Source organism: Malus domestica, chromosome 10, assembly GCF_042453785.1.
Source record: "Malus domestica chromosome 10, GDT2T_hap1".
Classification (NCBI taxonomy): domain Eukaryota; kingdom Viridiplantae; phylum Streptophyta; class Magnoliopsida; order Rosales; family Rosaceae; genus Malus; species Malus domestica.
In genome coordinates this window covers 39,949,659-39,974,882 of record NC_091670.1, presented here as the reverse complement: position 1 = coordinate 39,974,882, position 25,224 = coordinate 39,949,659, and the positions used below count along the sequence as shown (strand labels likewise).

General features: G+C 39.2%; 4 protein-coding genes and 1 non-coding gene across 6 annotated transcripts; 4 read left to right on the top strand and 1 right to left on the bottom strand.

Moving 5' to 3' along the window:
* Positions 1 to 1,037: 1,037 nt before the first annotated feature.
* Positions 1,038 to 2,470, top strand: LOC103446413 (CASP-like protein 1C2). Of its 2 annotated transcripts, XM_017335117.3 has the most exons (4): positions 1,038 to 1,489; positions 1,683 to 1,785; positions 1,945 to 2,016; positions 2,094 to 2,470. In XM_017335117.3, exons 1-4 carry the CDS (start codon positions 1,335 to 1,337, stop codon positions 2,328 to 2,330), a joined length of 567 nt encoding a protein of 188 aa, XP_017190606.2. In that variant the 5' UTR covers positions 1,038 to 1,334; the 3' UTR covers positions 2,331 to 2,470. The 2 variants fall into 2 exon arrangements, with proteins under 2 accessions (XP_017190606.2, XP_008383741.2); XM_008385519.4 differs by lacking the exon at positions 1,945 to 2,016 and having other exon boundaries at positions 1,045 to 1,489.
* Positions 2,471 to 4,542: 2,072 nt separating this feature from the next.
* LOC103446541 (pentatricopeptide repeat-containing protein At2g33760) lies at positions 4,543 to 6,998 on the top strand. The gene has a single exon (XM_008385679.4). It carries the CDS (start codon positions 4,757 to 4,759, stop codon positions 6,530 to 6,532), a length of 1,776 nt encoding a protein of 591 aa, XP_008383901.1. The 5' UTR covers positions 4,543 to 4,756; the 3' UTR covers positions 6,533 to 6,998.
* Positions 6,999 to 10,802: 3,804 nt separating this feature from the next.
* Positions 10,803 to 16,753, top strand: LOC103446414 (callose synthase 11). The gene is made up of 2 exons (XM_008385520.4): positions 10,803 to 16,372; positions 16,477 to 16,753. The coding sequence occupies exon 1, from the start codon at positions 11,041 to 11,043 to the stop codon at positions 16,357 to 16,359; it is 5,319 nt and encodes a 1,772-aa protein (XP_008383742.2). The 5' UTR covers positions 10,803 to 11,040; the 3' UTR covers positions 16,360 to 16,372; positions 16,477 to 16,753.
* On the top strand, positions 14,012 to 14,092 carry LOC114819364 (small nucleolar RNA J33). The gene has a single exon (XR_003766420.1). It is a non-coding gene; the product is annotated as a small nucleolar RNA J33 (small nucleolar RNA).
* Positions 16,754 to 17,398: 645 nt separating the features above from the next.
* Positions 17,399 to 20,422, bottom strand: LOC103446538 (uncharacterized). The gene has a single exon (XM_008385677.3). The coding sequence runs from the start codon at positions 20,367 to 20,369 to the stop codon at positions 17,499 to 17,501; it is 2,871 nt and encodes a 956-aa protein (XP_008383899.3). The 5' UTR covers positions 20,370 to 20,422; the 3' UTR covers positions 17,399 to 17,498.
* Between the last annotated feature and the right edge of the window lie 4,802 nt (positions 20,423 to 25,224).

Below are 25,224 nucleotides of genomic sequence, written 5' to 3'. Positions count from 1 at the left end.
AATGAGGTAGAAACATCAGCATTTAAGAAATTAAGAGGTAGAAACATCAGCATTTAAGAAATTAAGAGGCAGAAACAATAAAATGGGAGCAAAACCGTCAAAACACTATTGAATGACCATTATTTTTATAGGAAAACTAATGAAAAGGGGTTGAAAACTTTGAGTTTTAACGATAAAGACAAAATAAAGGGTAAAGTGAATAGTACCAGGATTTATTTTTTAGCATCAAAATGTGGTTTTTCATAAAATGAACAGTACATGAAGCTTTTCGTTAAAGTTCCTTATTTTTATTACCTTTTAGCATATATGGAATTTCCTTCTCATTATACTCTCATTATGTTCACTTCTCTTTTGGACAAGCAATGATATAAGGATAATCAAACTCATGTGAAAAACTCTTACTTAACAAAGTTAAGTTTCTTGACACATTTCCTTCACTTTTACTATTTCAATTCTTTAGGCTTTGTAGACTCGTGTAGATTAAGACAAAAGTAAAACCAACCCTAGATGTAGCTAGACTTTGGTCAATCACGTTCAATGGTAAACGTCACTCTTGTGATCATTGGCTCATTTGATACAACTTATGGAAGAAGTACTTGTACTCGTACATATTTTTCTTTAAGCGTTTTACTAGAACCATGTACAAGTTTTTATTAAAAATCCAAATGCTATTTGACCTTTTGGCCGATTCATATCACGAAACATAATCAATAAATGAGAACAATCGATCATGTGGTGTGCATGCATGCATGCAATCACATATCCCCTATAAAAGAAAAACTAATGAAAATGGTTTGAAAACTTTGAGTTTTAATGATAAGGACAAAATAAAGGGTAAAGTGAATAGTAACAGGATTGACTTTTTAATGTAAAAATATAGTTTTTCGTTAAAATGAACAGTACCGGGTGTTTTTTGTTAAAATTTCCTAATATAAATGGACCGTGCTATGATCCGTTAATTTACACACAAATTCTTCATCAAAACTTTGCTTGTAGAAAGAAGCCACGTGTCAAGCTCTGAACGGACCCAAAACGGGTTTAGTCGGGCGGGGGCCCGTGTTGCTGTGTAAAAGTTTAATTGGCTGGTATTGCGGCAATCTTCAGACTCTTGTACAATTTGCAGGTAACCAAACCCTTGTTGGTGTAAAGAAATACAAAGAAGACAAGTGCCCTCCCTCCGACCTCCCGGTCCTCTCCCCACCACCTATCTGTCCTCCTAACACACTTTCTACATCTACCCTCTTCTGCTCTAAATATACCCCTCAGCATTTCGATCTTCCCTAGCTTAGTTCTTCGTTTCGTTGTAAAACTCTGTCGTTTAGGTTAACTTCTCCATGACTCAGACCAGGAGGATCTTCACCTTTGTGCTGAGGCTGCTGGCCTTGGCTGCTACTGTTTCTGCCACCATAGTTATGGTCAACAGCCACGACTCTACCAGGGTCTTGAACTTGACCTTCAAGGCCAAATTCAGTGATTCCCCAACTTTCACGTAAGTTTACTCTTCAAGTTTCTCCAAGTTTGTAACAAATTCGCAAATGTGAGTTAGGTCAGTTTGTTAAAGGCAATATGCATCCGAGTTCGGTAGACCGTCGACCTCTCTCTCTCTAGATAGTCCATTTCCTCGCAATTAATCATCTTCTTAATGTATGTAACTTTTTCTTTGTTTTAAAACATGTGAAAAGGTACTTTGTGATTGTGGAGGCAATTGTAAGTGGATACAACCTTATAATCCTGCTTCTTTCTTCAAAGGGCTCACTGTGGCGCATAGTTATCATCCTAGATGTGGTAATAACACCATATCATTAAGTAAATTCTTCCTTTTTTTATTTGAAATAATGACATGTTTATCAACATGGAATCGAAGTAAGAAGAAGTCGGATTGAGGATAAGGATTTGCATGAAACAAAAACACTAAAGTGTCAGTGTCCCAAACCAATTATGCAGTGCCATGTGAAAAAGTTACACGTGATAGACATGCACCGGGTGGAAACCATCACTTTAGTGTGCTTGTTTCATGTAAGTATGTCTTTGTCACGAGAACCGTTATTCTAATTTCCATTGTAATGGGAACTGAGGGATTGAAACTGTTGCAGGTTGCAGCTCTTCTTCTTACTTCAAGCATGTCAGCAGCCTTGACGATAGCTCAAGTGGGGAAGAAAGGGAACACTCACGCTGGTTGGCTGCCAATTTGTGGACAAGTCTCCAAGTTTTGCAACCATGTCAGTGGAGCTCTTGTTGCTGGCATCCTTGCAGCAATATTTTACTATGTGCTTAATCTATTTACTCTTTACAATGTTCTTAATCCTCTCTTTGTGGCAAAACCTAATTAATTACCTTGAAATTCTGTTGGGTTAATTTTCCTTTCGATGTCTCTCAGCATTTCTGCTTTTTCCACTGTAAAAAATTGAATGTAATATTGTACTTGAATGGCTGTTAATTTGGAATTTATGAAAAAGTCCTTTTTATATTATTTTTTTCGGAAATGTCCTCGTCAAATATTTTTTTTTCTCTTTCATACTGATAAAGGAGGAGGGGGAGGGCGTCAGGTAGTCGACAGCCGGCACTCCATGATCACGTCGAATCCTTATGAAAATACTATTTATGAGTATGACGAATGATTTTAGAAAAATATGATCAACTGCCACAGGCTTATATCTGTTTCTTTGAGATTGTAGAAATTTTAATTGTTAATTAGGTGACTTGTCTCAGGGTTAAGTGTGTGATTTTGATGTGTGAAAATTAACATTTTCCCTAGTAGTAGGCAATGTCCTATTGCCTTTTAATAAGACATATATTGATGTTAACAGCGTCATCGGGATATATCTTAGTTTTTTTTTTTTTTAACAAACGATATTATCTATACTAAGAAGAATGAGTTGACTTAATCTCACAATAGGCTAACAATAACGTGATTTGATTGCATAACTTGGTTACAAAACCATTAGCTACAATTTTGGACAAATATTACCATTTTGGTGGTGTTTCATCGTCTTTTTTTATTCTTATTGGTTTAGGGTTATTTCTCAAAGTTATATTTCATATTAAAAAAAATACTTAAAAGTTAAAAATAACATTTAGAAAAAAAAATCTTGTACTCAAATGTTAATATGACATTAATAGTTGATATAAGTGATGTTTTTGTTCAATCATTTGATTCTTCTAAATGTTTCTTCTTAAAATTAACAGATGTCACGACTTTCTTGTTAACATTAACATAGGTAAGGAAAACTACACTAATTCAATAGTAATCCAGCAGATTTTGTCTACTTCAAAGATTAATTCAAGCTAATATATCCAGTAGATAAAGGAATCTCAAGCACATCCAAGATATGTGATCCAACGGTCGGAATAACCTGAAGATGTATGTGATGCACATTGAACACAAAACTAAATTTTCTCCAGAAGCCAACTGAAAATCTGGATTCTGGAACCAACAAACACAACCTACATGGCCACATGGCCTTAACTCATGGAAATGGAATGATGAAAATAGAGTTCAGGTTATTTATTAGACCTGGTTTGGTACTGAGGTGATTTTGAAAAAAAACTGGTATAAAAAAAAGCTGAGAGCTGTTTTTGTGTTTGGTAAACATTCACCTTCAGCCTTTTTTCACAGTTTTTGGTGAAAAAAAAGCCAAAAACAAGAAGCTGCAAAACCCAGCTTTGAAAAACCGGTTTTTTTTCACATTTGTTTTACATAAAAGTTTACCAAACACTATAATACTGTTTTTTATTTTCAAAAGCACTTTTACAAAAAAGTTTACCAAACACTTTGCTGTTTTATTTCACAGTACAGCAAAAGCAGCTTTTTTTTCAAAGCACAGTAATACCAAACCAGCCCTTAGATATCTTCAGTTGATTGCTTCATCTACTTATCTAGGATAGCCTCCTGATAGCTGTTAATATTATCGAGAAACACTTCATTTTGGCAATGGGAAAGTTAATAAAGAACAACATGAACCATGCTTTGAGCCTTTGACGGCTAGACTTGGTCCAACGTTGTTGCAAGGTTTGCTCTTTCCTAAGTCCTCTGCAAGGGACAATGAAAATAGTTTTTGATGAGACGATGTGATAAACTACTCTAATTTATAAATAAGATATTTTAAATTCTGTAAGCAGCAAACACGATGCTCTATCTAACTGGTCTAATCCACATCTACTTTTTAATCATTTTTACCTTACTTTCGAAACATAGCCACTTAAAACCTCTTCAAGCCTTGAACCAAGGCTTTAGTTTTTTGTATGGCAGCAGTATAAAAGCAGCATACACAAACACCGAAAATCGCATATTTTTGTGAGACAGTCAGTCGGACCATAGACAGACTATGCAATGTTGGTCCGACATTCGTACACGAGCAGTCCCTGGCCTAGTCATGAACGGCAGAAAGAGATCATTTCCTAATCTCTTTCACCAAGACCACCGAATCAAGTGATTTGGATCTTTCAAATTTCATCAAATGATCCACCTGTTTTGACTCCTTAAAAACTGTGATAATGTTTTTATCGTTGAATGAAATTTGAAAGGTCTGATTATTTGATCCGGTGATTTTGATGGAAGAGATCGATAATCTCTTTCCATGAACGGCTACTGCTGTCAGAGACCGGGTGACGAGGAGGAAAAGGAAACCCCTCATGGATGTTAAAACGCTGCGCTTTGCACTAGAGTTTGCTCGCGCGAACTGCAAATTAATTTGTAATGCGTGTTAAAACTTAAAACGCTGCGTTTGGAACAACACATACAATTCCCTTCTTTTTCATGGAAGCCAAACAGCTCCGGCACGATCTCGGAGTCGCCGGTTCAGCCCCGAAGTCTCCGGCCTACCTCGCTCTTCTCCGAGCCGGTCCGCGGATCAAACCGCTGCAACAAGTCCACGCCCACCTCGTCGTGTCCGGTTCGCACCGCAGCCGCGCCCTCCTCACCAAGCTCCTCACTCTGGCCTGCGAAGCCGGTTCGATTTTCTACACTCACCGCCTCTTCCTCTCTGTTCCGATCCCGGACGCCTTCCTCTTCAACTCCCTCATCAAAGCCTCTTCGAAGTTCGGCTTCCCGCAATACACCGTTTTCTTCTACCACAGCATGCTCGCCTTCTGCATTCCGCCGTCGAGCTACACTTTTACGTCGGTGATTAAATCGTGTGCCGATCTTTCTGATCTGAGACTCGGAAGAGGCGTTCATTCGCATGCTTTGGTATGTGGGTACGGCGCGGATTCGTTTGTTCAAGCCGCTCTCGTTAGCTTGTATTCCAAGTCTGGAGATTTGGGTGCCGCCTGGAAGATGTTTGATAAAATGCCGGACAGAAATGTTGTGGCTTGGAATTCGATGATTTCGGGTTATGAGCAAAACGGGTTATCGAAAGAAGCGATTGTGGTGTTTGATCAAATGCGGGAATTGGGTGTTGAACCTGATTCGACGACTTTCGTGAGCGTATTGGCGGCTTGTTCTCAGTTGGGAGCTCTTGGCTTAGGCTGTTCGGTGCATCGTGATGTTATTAACAGTGGCCTTCATGTGAATGTGGCTCTAGGCTCTTCACTGATTAACATGTATGCTAGGTGTGGGAATGTGAGCAAAGCAAGAGAAGTTTTTGATTCGATGAAGGAACGGAATGTGATTGCTTGGACGGCTATGATTTCTGGGTATGCAACGAATGGTTATGGTACTCAAGCTGTGGAGCTCTTCCGTGAAATGAAAGCTCGCGGTCCTGTTCCTAACACCATCACTTTTGTGGCAGTCTTGGCGGCTTGTGCTCATGCAGGGCTAGTTCCAGAAGGCCGGGAGGCTTTTGCAAGCATGAGGCAAGATTACGGCTTAGTGCCAAGTGTGGAGCATCATGTTTGCCTAGTTGATATGCTCGGGCGTGCCGGGCTTCTCAATGAAGCATATCAGTTGATTAAAGAGCTTGGTGCTGAGGAGGCAGCCCCGGCTGTTTGGACTGCCATGCTTGGGGCTTGCAAGATGCACAAGAATTTCGATCTTGGAGTAATAGTTGCTGAACATCTGTTGGAGGTTGAGCCTGAAAATCCTGGCCATTATGTAATGCTTTCGAATATATATGCACTGGCAGGCCGGATGGATCGGGTGGAAATGATTAGAAACATGATGATGGGAAGAAGCTTGAGAAAGCGAGTTGGCTATAGCACGATTGACTTGAATCACAGAACCTACCTGTTTAGCATGGGAGACAAGTCCCACCCTGAAACTAGTGAAGTTTATCAGCATTTAGATGAACTAATGTCCCGGTGCAGGGAAGCAGGGTATGCACCGGCGCCTGAGTCAGTGATGCATGAAGTGGAAGAAGAAGAGAGGGAATATGCCCTTAGATATCATAGTGAGAAGCTTGCAATCACATTTGGGCTGTTGAAAACCAAGGATGGTGTGTCCATTCGGATTGTAAAGAATCTTCGAATGTGCGAGGACTGCCATGAGGCAATTAAGTTTATTTCTATAGTTACCAAACGAGAAATTATTGTTCGGGATAAGCTTCGGTTTCACCACTTCAAAGATGGCTCCTGTTCGTGTATGGATTACTGGTGATGAATGAGATCACCTCCGAGGCTCCAACTAATCGTCTAGTTAGCATTAGGAGGATTTAAGCTGTCCTCTACAACAAAGACATGATTCGAAATAGGGTTCTATCACATTGCTTGGATTGCAAGCAGAGACAACTGGCAGATCACCGGTAACCAGGATCAAATGCAATGTTATGACTTTCTGGTCAATCTATGGAAAGGCTATTACCAATTGCTTCTTATGGGCCACCGAGTATGGTGCATCGGACCAAAGCTGAAATGCTGAATCGAAGAACCAGATCAGCGATGTCGCGAAGCATTAGTCGAGCTCAAAATCTCGAGGTTCGATGAAAAATGAAGCGAAAATGATATAGATAAACTGTTTCTGTATCTCTATTGTACCATTTTTGATCTCAAAATATGTTATGAGTCAAACTTTGTGCATGAAAATGTGGTGAATGTTGGAAATGAGAACTCTAATGATGCAGAAATATGCCACTGGTCTAGTGGTCCATGAAGGTGGGCTTTGGGTCTTTCCTATGCTTCATAGTCCGCCTAGTTGCATTCTGGTTGGACACCCAACATTTTTGAGTTACCAACTACTGTTTGTCTGGTGATGTATTTCTTTTAAACGTTAGAATACGTCTCAAACTCGAATCCTCAACTAGATATGTGCTTCTTGCAGGAAGATTAAAGTGAATTTTCAGGATATACTTAGATTTTTACTAAATATTGATTTCAAAAACATTTTCACCAAAAGTTGTTTTCAGTCGTATTGAAACGCTTTCAAACAAGCCCTCATTTATACAAAAAGAAATTAAAATTTAGTGTGGTTTGCGATGAATATATGACACGTTCTTGGTTCGATTCTTGTCGCTGATGAATCACACAATGATGACTAGTTGCTGATCTTCCTAGCTCTTATAAAAGTCCCTTTAAAAAAACAGAAACAATCATAAGTATATCCGCATGATAATGTCTTATGGGTTTATGAAATTCCTATGTTATTAAATTGGACAAGGATTGTCTGCCCTCCACTTCCGGTGTCCTCCCCGTGCCCTCCTGTTTGTGTGGTCACGATTAAGCTACATCAACATTTTATATTACTATTTATTTTTGTCTTATTATATCTATAAAAAAAACAATATAAAATGTTGACGTGGCTTAACCGTGACCACACAAAACATGAGGACACAGAGAAGGCACCGGAAGTGGAGGGCAGACAATCCTTATCCTATTAAATTCATGGCACATGTTTAGTGGGGTTACAGAACTGATATTCATTAGTACAGAAATAAATTCAATAAATAATGTGATGTAGCCGTTGGAACTTGGAATGTTACAAATTCATAACTTCACGTCTTATAAAACCATTAGTTTTATTGGCTAATACGTTTAGGAATCGGGGTTTAATACTTTGGTCTTCATAAAATATTAATTTCAGTTCCAGTAGTTTAGTGTCATGCATATATGTCACGTGTAATTTCAAACTTTAGTGATATTTAATTATGAAAGATTTTCATATTTGATTTACTTTGAAAATGACAACAACGAGAATTATCAATCCTTAGTTTACTAAGTGAGATCAATTGTATGAATCTTAAAATATCACTGTACTCATTTTTACATCATGTCTCTCATCATCTCTAAATACTTCATATCTTTTCGTAAAACCTCTTTCTAAGCCTTCCAAAATCTTTTTCTATCTTTTTTTTGCTCAAAGTCTTTACCTTATAATCGCATCTTTACATAAACAACGACGATAACGTATCAAAATTAATTTTGATCCGACCCCTTTCGATGACGCTACCTTTGTGAGCAGTGCGTATACGCACACAAGTATATGATTTTTAGACAAATAAATAAAATTAGTTAATATTATAATAAAATGGTGTAAGAGATTCTCTGCCTTTAAAACTTTACCCACGAGTCAGAGAATAATATATGACTTGTTTGTATATCTTTTAAAAATGGTTCAAGATGTTTTTAGAAAAAATATTTTTAGATTCTAAAAATATTTGAAGTGTTTATGTAGTTAAGTGCTTTTTTCAGAAAGTATTTTTAGTATTTTTTTTTCTTCATGATTTACTTGCAATTTTATTTAAAATTGATATTAAAAATATTTTTATCAAAAACACTTTCAATTATTTTAAAAATATATCTAAACGAGCATTTAAAAAATTAAGAGCACCACATGACGCATATCCGGTAAAGACACGGCAGAACAAAAGGATGGTGCATACCCACGTTTTTGTGCTTCAGCTGTAAATGTCAGCATAAAAAAGGAGAATAAGAAAAGAGAAAAAGAAAACCCGACCTTTTTCTCAACGTAACATCAAATTATAGGTTTCAAGACTTGAAAAGTCATTGATTGTTATTTTTAATGAATTATTATACAATCTTCATTTAATGAGAAAAGAAGTTACTACTAAATTTCAAGTCCAACTTCTGATTATAGTCAATTTACGGTTTTGTAATATTTGTATGTATTTATCGGTATTGATTTGAATTTTGTGCATGATAGGTTTAATATCAGTTGTTCTCCCATCACTCTTTAATGTATATATCTCATCGTTAAAAAATGACATGTGATGAGACAACATAATAAACTAGTATCGAATTTATTTACAAGTAAAAAAAAATCATAATACTGTAATAATAGGGACTGTTTAAAGTCCAACTTTAATTAGTATAATTTCTTAGAGTAAAAGTTCAACTTGAATATTTGAGATGCTCTAATATCATAAAGTGTCTTTTAAGAACGAAAGGTGGGCCTAAAAGATACAACGTTTGTAGGGACGTTTTCATCATTCAAAAACAACTCTTTCGATTGGATATAAAAAAAAAACTTATGAATTTTCATCTTTCTTTTTAAGATATTATCATAAAAGATAAAAATAATGATTTACGTCAATTTCAACGATCATTTATGACAAAATCTTTCATTTTTTTTGTTTGTCAAAGGTTTGATTAAAATTAAATACGAATCGAAATGTTTACATCAGAAGTCAAAGTATTAAACAACCACTCTGGTTCTAAACCATCCCAAGAATGACTATCCCCCATACGCATGACATAAGATGCCATCATATGCGCAGCCTTATTACAGGCATGAGGAGTATAGGAAAACTCAATAGCATCAAATTGTTGCTTCAATATACTTATATCCCACTAGATACCATCCAAGACCACCTCTGGTTGTATACGGCCATGAATCATATCAACAAGAACCAGAGAGTCAGTATCCAATTGTATAGAGGTAAAGCCTCTCTCCACACAAGCCACCAAAGCCACGCGCATTGCTTCCGCTTCCGCCATAATACTCGAGACACAAGGGATATTGCCAATACCACCAGCACCATTGAAAATGCCCACAAAATCTCTTGCCACCCACCCAACACCACCTATACCCGTCCGACTACACCAAGCACCATCACAATTAATTTTAAGAGTTCCAAAAGGTGGCTTGATCCACCCATGAGGGTCCGGTCTTCTCACTTGCTGCCCACGGGAAGAAGGCTTCACGTGTGCTTCATCACATATCATCCACTCATCCCATTGTTGTTTAAGCAATTGTATGGCGACAAGGGGTTCGATGTCAACCTTCTAAAAAACCAAGCTGTTACGACATTTTCATATCCTTCACAAGCCATCAACCACCCATCGCATCAAATCACTAGCCTCTCCATGCGTACTATATTTAGCATATAACCACTTCTAACATTCCAAAAAATCCCCCTGCCACCATATTTACTTTTCTTATTTTTTTTTAATAAAAAAAGTTTTCTTTATGTTTAATGTTAGGAAGAATATACATGTACTTTTACATAAATCTCTTGTTCTTCAAAATATATTATCAAAGGAAAAATTAGAGGAAGGTTTGTCTTTACGAGTCTTCTCGATCCCTGAAAAAGGTAGATAATCGTAGTTTGCAGTCAGTTGTTCTTATTTTTAAAGAAAAATAAAAAATATTATTAAAGAAAAATTACTTTTTTATTTTTTTCCATTGCATGTGTGACATATAACCGTTGGATTCGTCCTATATGCTAAAAAGTAGAAAACTTCAAAATCACCATACGGCATCGTTTCAAAGAACACTGAACGTGGGCAGCTGCTGGGGTTGTTGCGTGTATCCCTCGGTTTTCGAGACGAATCGGATATATCTGATAATGGAGATATTCAGTGGCGGGTCCCACCCGGCACGGTTGGCTGACTTCGGACCCACAATCCCCCCACTTTCGCCGATATTACCATCGTCCTCACAACTCGCCTTCTGGCGCGTGTCTTCACGTCACACCATCAACCCCCTTCCGATTAAATCAAATCAAATCAAATCAAAACATCCGCAGCGAATAGCGACAGCCTGCGTGTACGTTACTTAAAAACCCTAAAAAAACCCAGCAACCCATCTGTACACCCAGCAGCACCCCTCTAAAAACCCAGCAGCTTCCCAGTCTCTTCATCTCACTTCCACAAGCAACAAATGAAACCGAAACCGAAAATCCAAACGCCTTGAAATCTGAAAGAAGTTATATGGATCTCCGGCAGCGTCCGCAGCCAGGTCGCGGCGGCCGCGGACCGATACGCGCGCCGCTGCTGCCGATGCAACAGGCCTACAACATAATCCCCATACACAACCTCCTCGCAGACCACCCCTCCCTCCGCTATCCCGAGGTACGCGCCGCCGCCGCAGCCCTACGCGCCGTTGGGGACCTCCGTAAGCCGCCTTTCATCCCCTGGAGGCCGTCCTACGACCTGATGGACTGGCTGGGACTATTCTTCGGGTTCCAAATGGACAACGTTCGGAACCAGCGGGAGCATTTGGTCCTCCACCTCGCCAACTCCCAAATGCGCCTCCAGCCGCCGCCGAACATAGTTGACTCGCTCGAGCCCAGCGTCCTCAAGCGGTTCCGCCGCAAATTGCTCTACAACTACACCTCCTGGTGCTCGTACCTCGGCCGGAAGTCGAGCATCATCTTCTCCAGGCGCCGCGGCGGCGACGACCTTCGGCGCGAGCTGCTGTACGTGGCGCTGTTCCTGCTGATTTGGGGTGAGTCCGGTAACGTTCGATTCGTACCCGAATGTGTTTGTTATATTTATCATCATATGGCTATGGAACTGAACAAAGTGCTTGATGAGTATACGGACCCGGATACAGGTCGCCCATTTCTGCCCTCGGTTTCCGGGGACTGCGGGTATCTGAAGAGTGTGGTGATGCCAATTTACCAGACGATTAAAACCGAGGTGGAGAGCAGCAGAAATGGCACTGCTCCCCACTCGGCGTGGCGAAATTATGATGATATAAACGAGTATTTTTGGTCTAGGAGGTGTTTTAAGAAGCTCCAATGGCCGATTAAGTTCGATAGTAACTTTTTCGCTACTACTCCGAAGGATCGCAGGGTTGGGAAGACGGGGTTTGTGGAGCAGAGGTCGTTTTGGAATCTGTTTAGGAGCTTTGATAAGCTCTGGGTTATGTTGATTTTGTTTTTACAGGCTGCTATTATTGTTGCATGGAAGGGGACAGAGTATCCGTGGCAGGCGTTGGATCGGAGGGATGATCAGGTGCAGTTGCTGACCGTGTTTATTACTTGGGGCGGTCTTCGCCTTCTTCAGGCGGTGCTTGATGCTGGGACTCAGTATAGTTTGGTGTCCAAGGAGACAGTGTTGCTTGGGGTGAGGATGGTGCTGAAGGGTCTGGTTGCTGCGACGTGGACTATTGTGTTTTCTGTGTTTTATGCGCAGATTTGGGCTCAGAGGAATGAAGATGGGAGGTGGTCCGCTGAGGCCAATCGGAGGATTGTAGTATTTCTTGAGGCTGCACTTGTTTTCATTGTCCCAGAGTTGTTGGCATTGGTTTTATTTATAGTTCCTTGGGTGAGAAACTTCCTTGAGGAGTTGGATTTTAGTATACTATATGTGTTTACATGGTGGTTTCATACGCGGATTTTCGTGGGTCGTGGACTGAGGGAGGGGCTTGTCAGTAATATCAAGTATACATTGTTTTGGATTGCAGTTTTGGGTTCGAAATTCTCTTTCAGTTATTTCCTGCAGATCAAGCCTCTTGTTTCCCCGACGAAGGCTCTCTTGGACATAAAGCATTTCGATTACAAAATACATTTGTTTTTTGGCAGCGGGAATAGAATAGCAATCGTGTTTTTGTGGATCCCTGTTGTGTTGATGTACTGTATGGATTTGCAAATATGGTTTGCCATTTACCAATCCTTAATTGGTGCAACAATTGGGCTGTTTTCACATTTGGGCGAGATCCGAAATATAAAACAGCTAAGGCTTAGATTTCAGTTCTTTGCCAGTGCATTGCAATTTAATCTTATGCCAGAGGAGGAGTCCTTACGTCCTGAGGTGACGGCGGTGAAGAAGCTCCGTGAGGCCATCCACAGACTGAAACTGCGTTATGGACTTGGTCAAGCTTACAAGAAAACTGAATCCAGCCAAGTTGAAGCTACCAGGTTTGCCTTGATATGGAATGAAATCATGACAACTTTCAGGGAGGAAGATCTCATTAGTGATCGAGAACTTGAGCTCTTGGAACTGCCACCTAATTGCTGGAACATTAGGGTTATTCGCTGGCCATGTTGCCTCCTCTGCAATGAACTATTGCTTGCTCTGAGTCAGGCAAAAGAGATGGGAGAGGAACATGACCTGTTGCTTTGGTTGAAGATATGCAAGAATGAGTATCGGCGGTGTGCTGTCATTGAAGCTTATGACAGCATCAAGTATCTTCTGCTTCACATGGTTGTTAAACATGGCACGGAAGAAAATTCCATTGTTAAAAATTTTTTCATGGAGATAGATCAATGTATTCAGACTGCGAAGGTCACGGTTACATACAAGATGTCTATGCTTCCGCAGATTCATGCTAAGTTGATTTCCCTTATTGAGCTTCTAATGCAACAAAAGAAAGATGTAAGCAAGGTTGTGGATGTTCTGCAGGCCTTGTATGAACTTTCTGTTCGTGAGTTCCCGAGGGTGAAGAAGACCATGGACACCTTGAGGATGGAAGGCTTGGCACCTCGTAGATCAGCCGCTGATGCTGACTTTCTTTTTGAAAAGGCAGTCAACTTTCCTGATGATGAGGATGCGGTCTTCTTTAGGCATCTGCGTCGACTGCATACAATTCTCACTTCTAGAGACTCAATGCACAATGTCCCAATGAATCTTGAGGCGAGGCGACGTATCGCTTTCTTTAGCAATTCTCTTTTTATGAATATGCCCCGTGCTCCCTATGTTGAAAAAATGATGGCTTTCAGCGTGCTGACTCCATACTACGATGAGGAAGTGTTGTATGGAAAAGAAGCTCTTCGAAGTGAGAATGAAGATGGCATCTCCACCCTCTTTTATCTGCAGAAGATTTATGCAGATGAGTGGACGAACTTTATGGAACGGATGCACAGACAGGGCATGGAGAATGACGACGAAATCTTTCAAACGAAGGCAAGGGATCTCCGTGTTTGGGCATCGTTCAGAGGCCAGACATTATCTCGCACTGTTAGAGGAATGATGTACTACTATAGGGCCCTTAAGATGCTTGCATTTCTTGATACTGCATCTGAGATGGACATAAGGGATGATGGATCGCAGCAAGTTGGTTCTCATGTTTTGAGAAGCCAAAGTAGTGGTTTGGATGGTATACAGTCAGGCATGACTCATTCTTCTCGGAAACTTGGAAGAACAAGTAGCAGCGTTAGTTATTTATTCAAGGGGAATGAACATGGGATTGCTATGTTGAAGTTCACATACGTGGTTGCCTGCCAAGTATACGGGCAACACAAGGCGAAGGGAGACTACCGTGCTGAGGAGATCTTATATCTTATGAAAGACAATGAGGCCCTTCGAGTTGCCTATGTTGATGAGGTTCACTTGGGGAGGGACGAGGTTGAGTATTACTCTGTCCTTGTTAAATATGATCAGGAGACGCAAAGGGAGGTTGAGATCTATCGGATTAGGTTGCCTGGTCCACTGAAGCTTGGGGAAGGCAAACCAGAAAATCAGAACCATGCCATAATCTTCACAAGGGGTGATGCAATTCAGACCATTGACATGAACCAAGACAATTATTTTGAGGAGGCACTCAAAATGCGGAATTTGTTGGAGGAATTTAAGCACTTCTATGGTATAAGGAAGCCGACTATCTTGGGTGTCCGTGAGAATATCTTCACTGGTTCTGTGTCGTCTCTTGCTTGGTTCATGTCTGCTCAGGAGATGAGTTTTGTGACCCTGAACCAGCGTGTTCTTGCAAACCCTTTGAAGGTGCGAATGCACTACGGTCACCCAGATGTGTTTGACAGATTCTGGTTCTTGCCTCGGGGTGGTATTAGCAAGGCTTCTAAAGTGATCAATATCAGCGAGGACATATTTGCTGGCTTCAATTGTACATTGCGAGGTGGCAATGTGACTCACCATGAATATATACAGGTGGGCAAGGGGAGGGATGTCGGGTTGAATCAGATCTCGATGTTTGAGGCTAAGGTTGCTAGTGGCAACGGTGAGCAGGTTTTAAGCAGAGATGTGTACCGGCTGGGTCATAGATTGGACTTCTTTCGAATGCTTTCATTCTTCTACTCAACTGTTGGGTTCTACTTTAACACGATGATGGTGATACTGACTGTTTATTCATTCTTGTGGGGCCGCCTTTTTCTTTCTCTCAGTGGCATCGAAAAAAAGACAAGCACCAACAAATCGCTTGGTGTGATCTTGAACCAGCAGTTTATTATCCAGCTAGGTCTCTTCACTGCCCTCCCAATGATTGTCGAAAACTCTCTTGAACAGGGTTTCCTTCGAGCAGTTTGGGATTTCTTAACAATGCAGTTGCAGCTTGCATCAGCTTTCTACACATTCTCAATGGGCACTCGTACTCACTTCTTTGGCCGTACTATTCTTCATGGGGGTGCAAAATACCGAGCAACTGGACGTGGTTTTGTGGTCGAACACAAGAGCTTTGCTGAGAACTATCGACTCTACTCTCGAAGCCATTTTGTGAAGGCAATTGAGCTCGGGATCATTTTAATAGTGTATGCTGCTCATAGCTCTGTTGCGGATACTTTTGTTTACATTGCCATGTCAATCTCAAGCTGGTGTCTCGTATTGTCGTGGATAATGGCACCATTTGTGTTCAATCCTTCAGGATTTGACTGGCTGAAAACTGTATATGACTTTGATGATTTTATAAACTGGTTATGGTATTCTGGGGGTGTGTTTACGAAAGCTGAACAGAGCTGGGAAACATGGTGGTACGAGGAACAAGATCATCTGAGAACAACTGGTCTTTGGGGAAAGCTGTTGGAAATTATTCTGGATCTTCGTTTCTTCTTCTTCCAGTATGGTGTTGTGTATCAACTGAAGATTACTAATGAAAATACAAGCATAGCTGTTTACTTGTTATCTTGGATATACATGGTAGTGGCTGTTGGAATCTATATAGTCCTAGCATATGCTCAGGACAAATATGCAGCAAAGGACCATATTTACTACCGGCTAGTTCAGCTTACTGTCATAATTGCCTTAGTACTCGTAGCCGTGTTGCTGATTGAGTTCACTAAGATCAGTTTTCTTGATTTCATCTCAAGTCTCTTGGCATTCATCCCTACTGGCTACGGTATAATCTTAATAGCTCAAGTACTCAGACCTTTTCTGCAGTCTACGGTGGTGTGGGATACTATTGTTTCGTTGGCCCGACTGTATGATTTGATTTTCGGAGTAATTGTTATGGCTCCTGTGGCACTGCTGTCATGGTTACCTGGATTTCAGTCAATGCAGACTAGGATCTTGTTCAATGAAGCGTTCAGCCGGGGTCTTCAGATATCTCGTATTCTTTCCGGCAAAAAGTCCCAATGAGATGCATTCAGAGGTAGTATTTCGATTCCATTTTCACTCGTGCTTGTGTGCTCCTTCTCCGGAGTCCATGACCGCCGTAAACCCTACGGTATCTAACTGGATTGCATTCTGTTTCAGGTCACGATTCTTCCATTGGTGAATTCAGCTGCTGATCTGCACTAATCAGCACATCTTTCCTCCTCTTCTGATGCTCCTGTGTTCAATTTGCGAGTCTCCGAATCTTTTCGGGCTAGAGATTTTGTAATGAAGCAGGGTAATTCTAGTAATTCGAGTGATTAGTTGTTAAGGATCTGGTTGTGTAAATATTTGTTCATATCTAGCGTAGCTTCTGTTCTATGCTAGGTAGCGTATTTAAAGCAATCTTAATGCAATTTCCCACCTATCACTTTTTCTATTCCTCTCTCAAGTCTCAACTGGAACAGAATTTATATTCTTTTTAGTCACAGAAAAGTACCCCAAATTCATCCAAGTCTCATTCTTGATAAGCACTTACATGGACTGGATTTACCGTCACGTGGTGTCCCTTGTTAAATATTTCATTGCCATGTGCAAGTTTTTATCCATGTGATGCGTTATTGGATCTGGATGTCACATGGCGGTAAATTTATTTCATGTAAGTTGCTCTCCTCATTCTTTGGCCGAGAAAGCGAGTAACCCTTGAGAAAACATTAGTTACACTTAAGTTTCTTTAAATTTTAATCCGCATTCATGGACAAAGTTAGCTATTCACGGTTTTTTGAAGGTACATGGTACTATTATCAATTGATGGTCCTACATGCCCCTTAGATGTCATCAGATCATATCTGATCGTCAGATGGTGATAGATTTACGCCTAAAACTAAATCCTTCTTGAAACCTAAAACCAAAGAGTTCAACTTATCCGAAATTAGAAGTTCCAAATAATAATTATACACCTTAAACCAATCAACCATGTCAATAGATAGAATTAGAACCCCAACCCCCACACCCCCCCCCCCCCCCCCCAAAAAAAAAAAATAGTGGACATGAAATTTCCATCACCACCACCGAAAATTTGAAATTATCACCATAAAAGATATTGCATTTAAAAAAAATATTTCGACTATATTTCTATCATAAAAAAAATAAAAAAAATCATTTCTTAGGTAAATTTATGTCCTTCACAGTTGCTCATTGCTGATGACAGGAACTATCTCATATACAGCAGAACTCTCTCTAAATCTTTTAGGAAGAATGCAACGCCCGCCGAATCTCTGCTGCAGGAAGACAACGGCAGCGAACAGCATACCGCCGCAGGGGATGATGATGTTCCAGGCAGTGGAGTAAAAGTCCATTCTGTGATTTGCATAAATATTCGGAAGTTCAAGGAACCATGTACCGGTCCGAGCCCTGTATAGATCATATGCATGAGGCAGCAGACGGATTATGGTGGTTCCGAAGTAAAAGGCGGAGGCCAGAGTCTTTTCTCTTGAATTGAAGAATAAGTTGAACAATATCTGAGGGAGCAGAAAACCATCCAGGACAAAGCCGGCGTAAGAGCTGAGGTCCTCCCTGAGAGAGTGGTTGTCGTAAGCCAGATGGTGGAGACTAGACACTCGGTAAGCCATCCTGTGGTGGTGCCGGGGATTGCGGACTCTTAGAAAAGGCCTGTGTGATTTCAGGTAGGTGTACACAAACCAAACTATCAGTCCGCCAGCTATATACAATGGTAGAGTTGCATAAAGAACCTTCCTCTCAGAATCTCTCAAGCTCTTCTGGTTTCCATCGCCTTGTCTTGCGGACCACGTCAATTGGAGAAGACGTAGCAGCAAAAGCAGAGCTACCATCATTAACATCCTGACTATTACTTCATTCACTTGAAGCCATCCACCAGTGCCAAGAAAAGTATCCCGCTGGATGATGCCGTGGCTTGGCACAAACATTGCTTCAAAGTTGACCAGAAGCGGAATCACATATCCCAGAGTAAGAACAATAAGCATCACAATTGAAATGAATGGGAGAACATCTGGGTGCTTCTTCACGTGCAGGAGCTGCAATCCGATAAGGACACATGCGAGGGTGTTGGAAATGAGAACCATAATGATTTCCAAGTCGATTCTTGAAATGGATGCTGCAGCTTGGTTATAGTAAATTGAGTTCGATGAAAACTGAATAGGTTCAAAAAAGAGAGGGTCTAACTTTCCCCTAGTGCTTTCAATACTTCCCTTGACATTTTCACGATTCTTTGTATCCAACGGAGAAAACTGTACATTAATTCTAATAGCACAGTCTAACATGTCCTTTTGAATCAATGTCTGATTTTTCAATGGTACACGCCTGCATCCTATCATGCATAGGTTACCATAATCCCTATCATATATTCCTTCAGCGGATAGTTCTGCTTTAGATGGGAAAACATCATGACGAAAATCAAAATCAGCGAACCACAACCTATAGCTGACGTTCATTGGACTGCTATGGGTATGTTTTTTCTTCTGCTGCATTGGTGAGCCTGTTTGCGGCAAGTTATCCCAAAACCGGCGTCCAAAAGTTCGCTCATCGTCCACAAATAAAGGGGATGAATAACCATATGCTTGGCGTCCATCACTGTTTCTCACTGTCATGCCAAATTTCATGTCCAATGAAAACTCTGCAGGGTATTTCTTTCCTTTGCCTCTCCCAGCCATCTTTTCTGCACATGTATTTCTGATAGACTCGTTCTCAGAATAGTCATATTTGTAATCTAACAGTTTCATCAAATATCCCGACAAACTGCGAAACCCAATTTTACCAAAGTAACCCGAGTCATTCACTTCTTTGTTGCTCCAGATTTGCCCCACAACAGTAGACCTATTTCTTAAAGACAATCTTGCTGGGAATCTCAAAGTCAATTTAGTCGAGCAATCTCCAACAAATGCATTAGTCAAAGACTCTGTAAAATTCAATATCCGGCACGCAACAACACAAAGACGATTCTCCTTTTCATTCCATGCCCCTTCAGCAATGAAAGTTGTTTTGGGATCAAAGGGAAATTTGATATTATGACCGCTAGTGTTCGAAAAACCCAACAACATCTGCATATTCCTCTCATCTGTACACCGAGTTACATGATAAACCAAGGAAGATGCAATTCCAGCATCCCCACCAACAGGATCACAATTCACACCCCCACATTCACTCCCATATTCCAATTCAAACGTTTCGCGAAAATTACCAATCAACATACACACACCCCGCTTCGGATTTCTCAGACTTAAATTCTCTCCGCCATCATCACCGCCCTGCAAACAACCATTCTCACTATCTTTCCCAGCTAACTTATATTCATAGCTAGTTCTCTGATATAAAGCCAACATGTTAAGAGCTTCGAAATAATTCGGATCCTTCTTCTCATCCAAACTCTCTAAAATCCCAGTGATTAAACTATCATAAATACTCGAACTTTTCGGATAATTAAGCTTAAGAACAGCGACAAAACGATTCCCAAAAAGTTGTGGCATACCTTCTCCAACCATACAAAGCTTCCTTGAAGATTCTGAGTAGTACCCACTGAGCCTAAAGCTCATCATTCCCTTCCGATACGCGTTTCTCGGATGATAAACCAACCGCAGATTACGGCGCGTAGAGTTGCCGTCGCCTACCTTGTAGAAGTCGCGAAGCCGCAGGACTGCCCGGACTTCGAAAATCCCTTCGGTTAGGGTTTTACGCACCTCGTTGGCAAAAAAGGAGAGAGTCCTCAGGTAATTGAAGCCGTTCAGGTTACCGAAAAGCTGATCGCCGCCGGAGAAGTAGCCGTTCCCGAAGCCAATGTCGGCGATGGAGAGGTTGGTGACGAACCATTTGGAGGGATCAGTGTCCGATTTGGGGACAATGGAATTGCAGTGCTTGGAGTATAGGGCATCGAATTTTGGGATTTGGGGTACAGAGGCGGAAGCTGTGGCGGCGAAATTGAGAAAGAAGAGGAAGAAGAAGGAGAATCGCATAACTGAAAGAACCCTAACCCTAGATTTGGGCAATGGAGCCGAAGATTGTGGTGAGAAATTGGACTCCATCGCTGAGAGAGCTGAAGGGGAAGAAACAGCCGAGAAGAAAGTTGCAATTTATATACTTTTCGTTCTCACTTTTTTTTTTTTTTTGAAAAATTAGAATCCCTATACTTTTTTCTATATTATTTAGATTAAACATCAGTTTCTTTTTAAAATTTGATTAAATTGTTTTGATCAATAATCATCTTTATTTTTTAAAATTAAAATAATTTTTGAATGTATTCTTTTATATGCATGATGCACTTTTTCTTATTTAATGAAAATATTAGTAATTAAACTATATTTTCTCTTCTTCCAAATATGTTTTTTCGATCATAGTTTTTTTTTGTTATGCAAACATTTAATATTATTTCTTTTTCCAAATGGTTTTTTCTTTTTCAAATAGTTGGTGATCAACATAAAAGCTTTGTGTAATTTTTTTTCAATATTTTTTTGTGAAATTATATTTTTTTTGCTGTTTTTTTAAGCATAGTTGTTGACAAATTATTATTAGGTATAATACATTACGTATATATTATTTGTGGGTACGTTTGAATTTACAAAAATCATTAATTGATACGTTTATTTGCAATTTTGGTACGTTTGATTTGATACAGATTGTTAATATTGGTACGTTATTTTTATTTTGGTACGTTTTATTTTGTACACATTGTGTATTGGTACGTTTATATTATTCTCAATCCTATTTTCTCTTAATGTACTAACCAAAAACTTATTTCGGTACGTCTGATTTTTGGGGATTTAAAAATATTTTAAACTATTTTGGAAAGAAAATATCTTAAACCGTAGATAATTATTGCTAAATTGTAGCATTATTGTGAAAATAAATTGAATCTAACCATTTTTCTTTTTTTACAATTATCTCTAACAGAGGTGAGTGTAATCAAAAGGCTAGATAAGAGGAAATTTGTTACAATATAATGTGCATATAGCACAAAATTACGACAAAAAAAAGTTTAATCAAATCACTAAAAGACATGGATGTTTGATCTAGAAAATTCAAAACTGAGGCGCCTATATCAAAAGATTTTTTTTTTGATTTCATAGTTCTTTTCTTCCTTGTCGGATTATGAGTTTTTATTTTTTATTTTTTTTATTTTTAATAAGATTGATGTTATCGACACATCTGTTTTTATTGTCTAATCTTATTATCTATATCTATTCTATATTATTAAGAGAACCCTCATTGTCAACATTTTCCCCTTTTTTCCTATTTTGCCCTCACTTTTGATACACACTATTGACAAAAAAGGAGGGCAAAATAGTAATTTTATACCCTTTGACAAAATGACAATTATATCCCTATTTTACCCTTTTTTTTATTTTTAAGAAAATGACAATCATATACTTATTTTTTCAATTTTACCCTCACTTTTGATACACAATATTTACATAATGAGGACAAAATAGGACAAAAAAGTTGACAAGGAGGCTTCTCTTAATAACACTTTTGATACACAATATTTACATAAGGAGGCCAAAATAGGAAAAAAAAGAGAAAAAAGTTGACAATGAGGCTTCTCTTAATAATAGTATAGAAAAAAATGCACTTATTAAGAGAAATTGTTCACACACAAAGTGTGTGCTTTTTGCTAATTTTAATAATGATTTTTCAAAGCTACGGTTTAATTGTGGTCGAAAGAGTGTATATGCTCTTTAACGCTCAGGTTCATATTCACTTACCGATAATTAACTAGACATGTTTGGAAATAACTAAAAGCATTGTTAGATTATTAAGACAAATTATTTTTGACATTGTTTGATAATAAAAAAAAGTTAAAAGTGTCGTTAAGTAATAAAAAATCATTTTCATGTTCTTCCATCAAACAACATTTCAAGTATTTTTTTTAAAAGAAAGTACTCACATTTGCACCAATAATATTTTTAATCTTTAATCTTTAATATTAGAAAGCCAGAAGAATATTTTAGTGTCTCAAAGCTTCACAAAAAAAAAAGGACTATAAAGCCCCACAAAAAAAAAATCTACAACTAGCTTCAAATAATAGAAACAAAATAGCTGGAATACTTTTGTCAAAAACAAAAAAGAAAAATATGTTAAACAAAAAGAGAATTAAAAATTAGAAAAAAGAAAAAAAGAAAAAGAAAAGAGAAGATAAAAACCCACGACCCCTTCTTCTCCCTTTTCGTCTCTCTACACACACACACTACTCCCACGTTTTCCTCAATACAACCACTCCACTTCAGTTATTTTATTTTTTTATTCAAGGACAGTTTCATTAAAACTGTCACATCTCGGACTTGATTCTGCTGTAGCACGATATTGTCCGCTTTGGGTCCCGACCATGTCCTCACGGTTTTGTTTATGGGAACTCACACGAGAACTTCCCAGTGGGTCACCCATCCTGGGATTGCTCTCGTTGCGAACTCAGTTAACTTTGAAGTTCTGACGGAACCCGAAGCCAATGAACTCCCAAAAAGCCTCGTGCTAGGTAAAGATGATAATATACATATAAGGCTTACAAGATCCTCGCCCTTGAGCGACGTGGGATCTTACAATCCACCCTCTTAGGGGCTCGACGTCCTCATTGGCACACTTCCGGCCATGAATTGGCTCTGATACCAAATTGTCACATCCTGACCCGGGCTCCACCACATCTCGGGCCCTGACCACACCCTCACAATTTTGTTTATGGGAACTCACATGAGCAGAACTTCCCAATAGGTCACCCATCCTGGGAATGACCTGACTCATTCTCGCTTAACTTCAGAGTTTCTACAGAACCTGAAGCCAGCGAGCTCCCAAAAAGCTTCGTGCTAGGTAGAGATGAGAATATACATATAAGGCTTACAAGATCCTCATCCCAGGGCGATGTGGGATCTTACAAAAACCAACCAATCAACATAGGTTTTGCATCAGCTGAAGATTTTGCTTCCTTGGAAATCTAGCGGCAAGAAATTGTCCGTACGTTTTGGTTTATAAGTTCTTTATCATTTCAGTTTAAATTATTTCGTTTACTTTCTCAATTTTGCTTTCACTGCAGTTTTCAAACTGCTTTCAGTAATTGAGTAAAAAATAAAAAAGAAACCTAATACGTTTACAGTTAAAACTGTTATTCTGCAGTTGAAGGCTTGAACCGTGTAATGGGAGCAGTTTTGTGGAACGCAAACATGCATGAAAATAAAAGCAAACGTGGGATATGAAGCAGTTTTGCGGGAGGAGATGTGAATAAAACACAAAATAAAAGAATCTGAAGAGAACAAATTGAATTGTTTTGCTGGAGCCTCGGGGAGAAGATGAAATTGGCAAAAAACCAACAAGAACTAGTCCTTTGACAAAGTCGGTAACACAATTTCTGTTGTGGTTAATTTAGTTTTATTCCTTCTCCATAATTCTAATTTCTCAATTATTAATGTTTGTGTTTTATTCCTACCGCACGTTTAAAGTGAGCAAAGGATCACTCCACCCCTCAACGCATACAAAAAAGGGACACGAATTCACTTTCTTCTCCTACACTGACCAATCTCCTCCACGTGTTTTTTCAAAGTTTCTTCTAACTTTCCGTCAGATTGCTCCTGTCGTCCAGAATTATCTCAAACTAGTACGGATTCATCTTTCTCCGAACTGAGGATTCCTCTTTCTCCGAACTGATTTTCAGTTTACAGAGGGATATTAGAGAGTTGTAGACAACCAAATAGAAAAGGGAGAGAGAGAGTGTGCGTGTCCTTGCGAATGTCAAATATGTCCTTCCTGACAGATTCTAACAGATGCTACTATTCTCAAGCGTCAAAAGAAAGAAATTGAGGAGCTTTGAGCCAAATTGCAGGTTAATTATAAATATAGATCGCCTACATAAAATAAGGGAACTTAACTATTCCGCATATTTTAGGAATCTCATTCAAAAACGTTGGGCAGAGGACATCCTCAATCTGCAAAACACGTTATTGATATAAAAATTATTTTCTAAATATATTCCGCATAAAATTATTTAATGATATAAAAAATGAAAAGAAAATGGAGCAAATTTAGTCTTCATATACTTACCATTTATTTGTCTCATTTCTTTAATAGATATAAAGCTCGCCAACACATGTGAGTTTCATTTTCATTAGATAGATGATACAAATGAATGATACAAATATATAATAAGAATTACATTTTTATTCATAGATATTCCGTCCACAACAAATAAAATCTCTAAATGCCAATGGCCACATTGTCATCCCCATTTCTTGTTGATCGAGAAGCCTTTGTTAAGTTTGATTCTCAAACACAATTTTATTTTTAAGGAAAACTAATGAAAATAGCTTGAAAACTTTGAGTTTTAACGATAATAACAAAATAAAGGGTAAAGTGAATAGTAACAGGTTTGACTTTTTAGTGTAAAAATGTGGTTTTTCGTTACAGTGAACAGTACTGTGGGCTTTTCATTAAAACTTTTTTTTTTATTGTGCTCGAAACGCGAGTGGTACATCACGTCACATTATATTGTGATTCGTGATGTATCATCCCGTAAAAATCTCTCATCAAACTTGGAAAATGATCCTCTCTGGATCCCTTCCTCCTAATCTACCAAGTCTGGGGATCTGAGCCATTGAAATTTGATCAAACGGCTACAAAAAGAGGCTCACTTTAAAAGTTATAATAATTTTAGCTGTTGGATCAAATTTCAATGGTTTGGATTCCCGGAATTGGTGAATTAGGAGGAAGGGATCCGACCCTTTCCCTCAAACACAATACAATTTTCGGGGTTGAAATAAATGGCATATCCTTTAGGGATTACACTCTGCGACTGGAGAGAGAGAGAGAGAGAGAGAGATTATCTTTGCATGGAAAAATGGTGCCATACACTTTATGACAGAGTCACATGCATTTGAGCAGAGGACAAAGAAAGAAAGAACT

What these genes read in the sequence shown, in the direction of transcription:
- LOC103446413 (XM_017335117.3), top strand. Translation starts at nt 1,335, where the DNA reads ATGACTCAGACCAGGAGGATCTTCACCTTTGTGCTGAGGCTGCTGGCC. An exon ending in AGTGATTCCCCAACTTTCAC is followed by an intron (nt 1,490 to 1,682) that starts GTAAGTTTACTC and finishes ACATGTGAAAAG; the next exon opens with GTACTTTGTGATTGTGGAGG. An exon ending in TAGTTATCATCCTAGATGTG is followed by an intron (nt 1,786 to 1,944) that starts GTAATAACACCA and finishes CCAATTATGCAG; the next exon opens with TGCCATGTGAAAAAGTTACA.
- LOC103446414 (XM_008385520.4), top strand. Translation starts at nt 11,041, where the DNA reads ATGGATCTCCGGCAGCGTCCGCAGCCAGGTCGCGGCGGCCGCGGACCG.
- LOC103446541 (XM_008385679.4), top strand. Translation starts at nt 4,757, where the DNA reads ATGGAAGCCAAACAGCTCCGGCACGATCTCGGAGTCGCCGGTTCAGCC.
- LOC103446538 (XM_008385677.3), bottom strand. Translation starts at nt 20,369, where the DNA reads ATGGAGTCCAATTTCTCACCACAATCTTCGGCTCCATTGCCCAAATCT.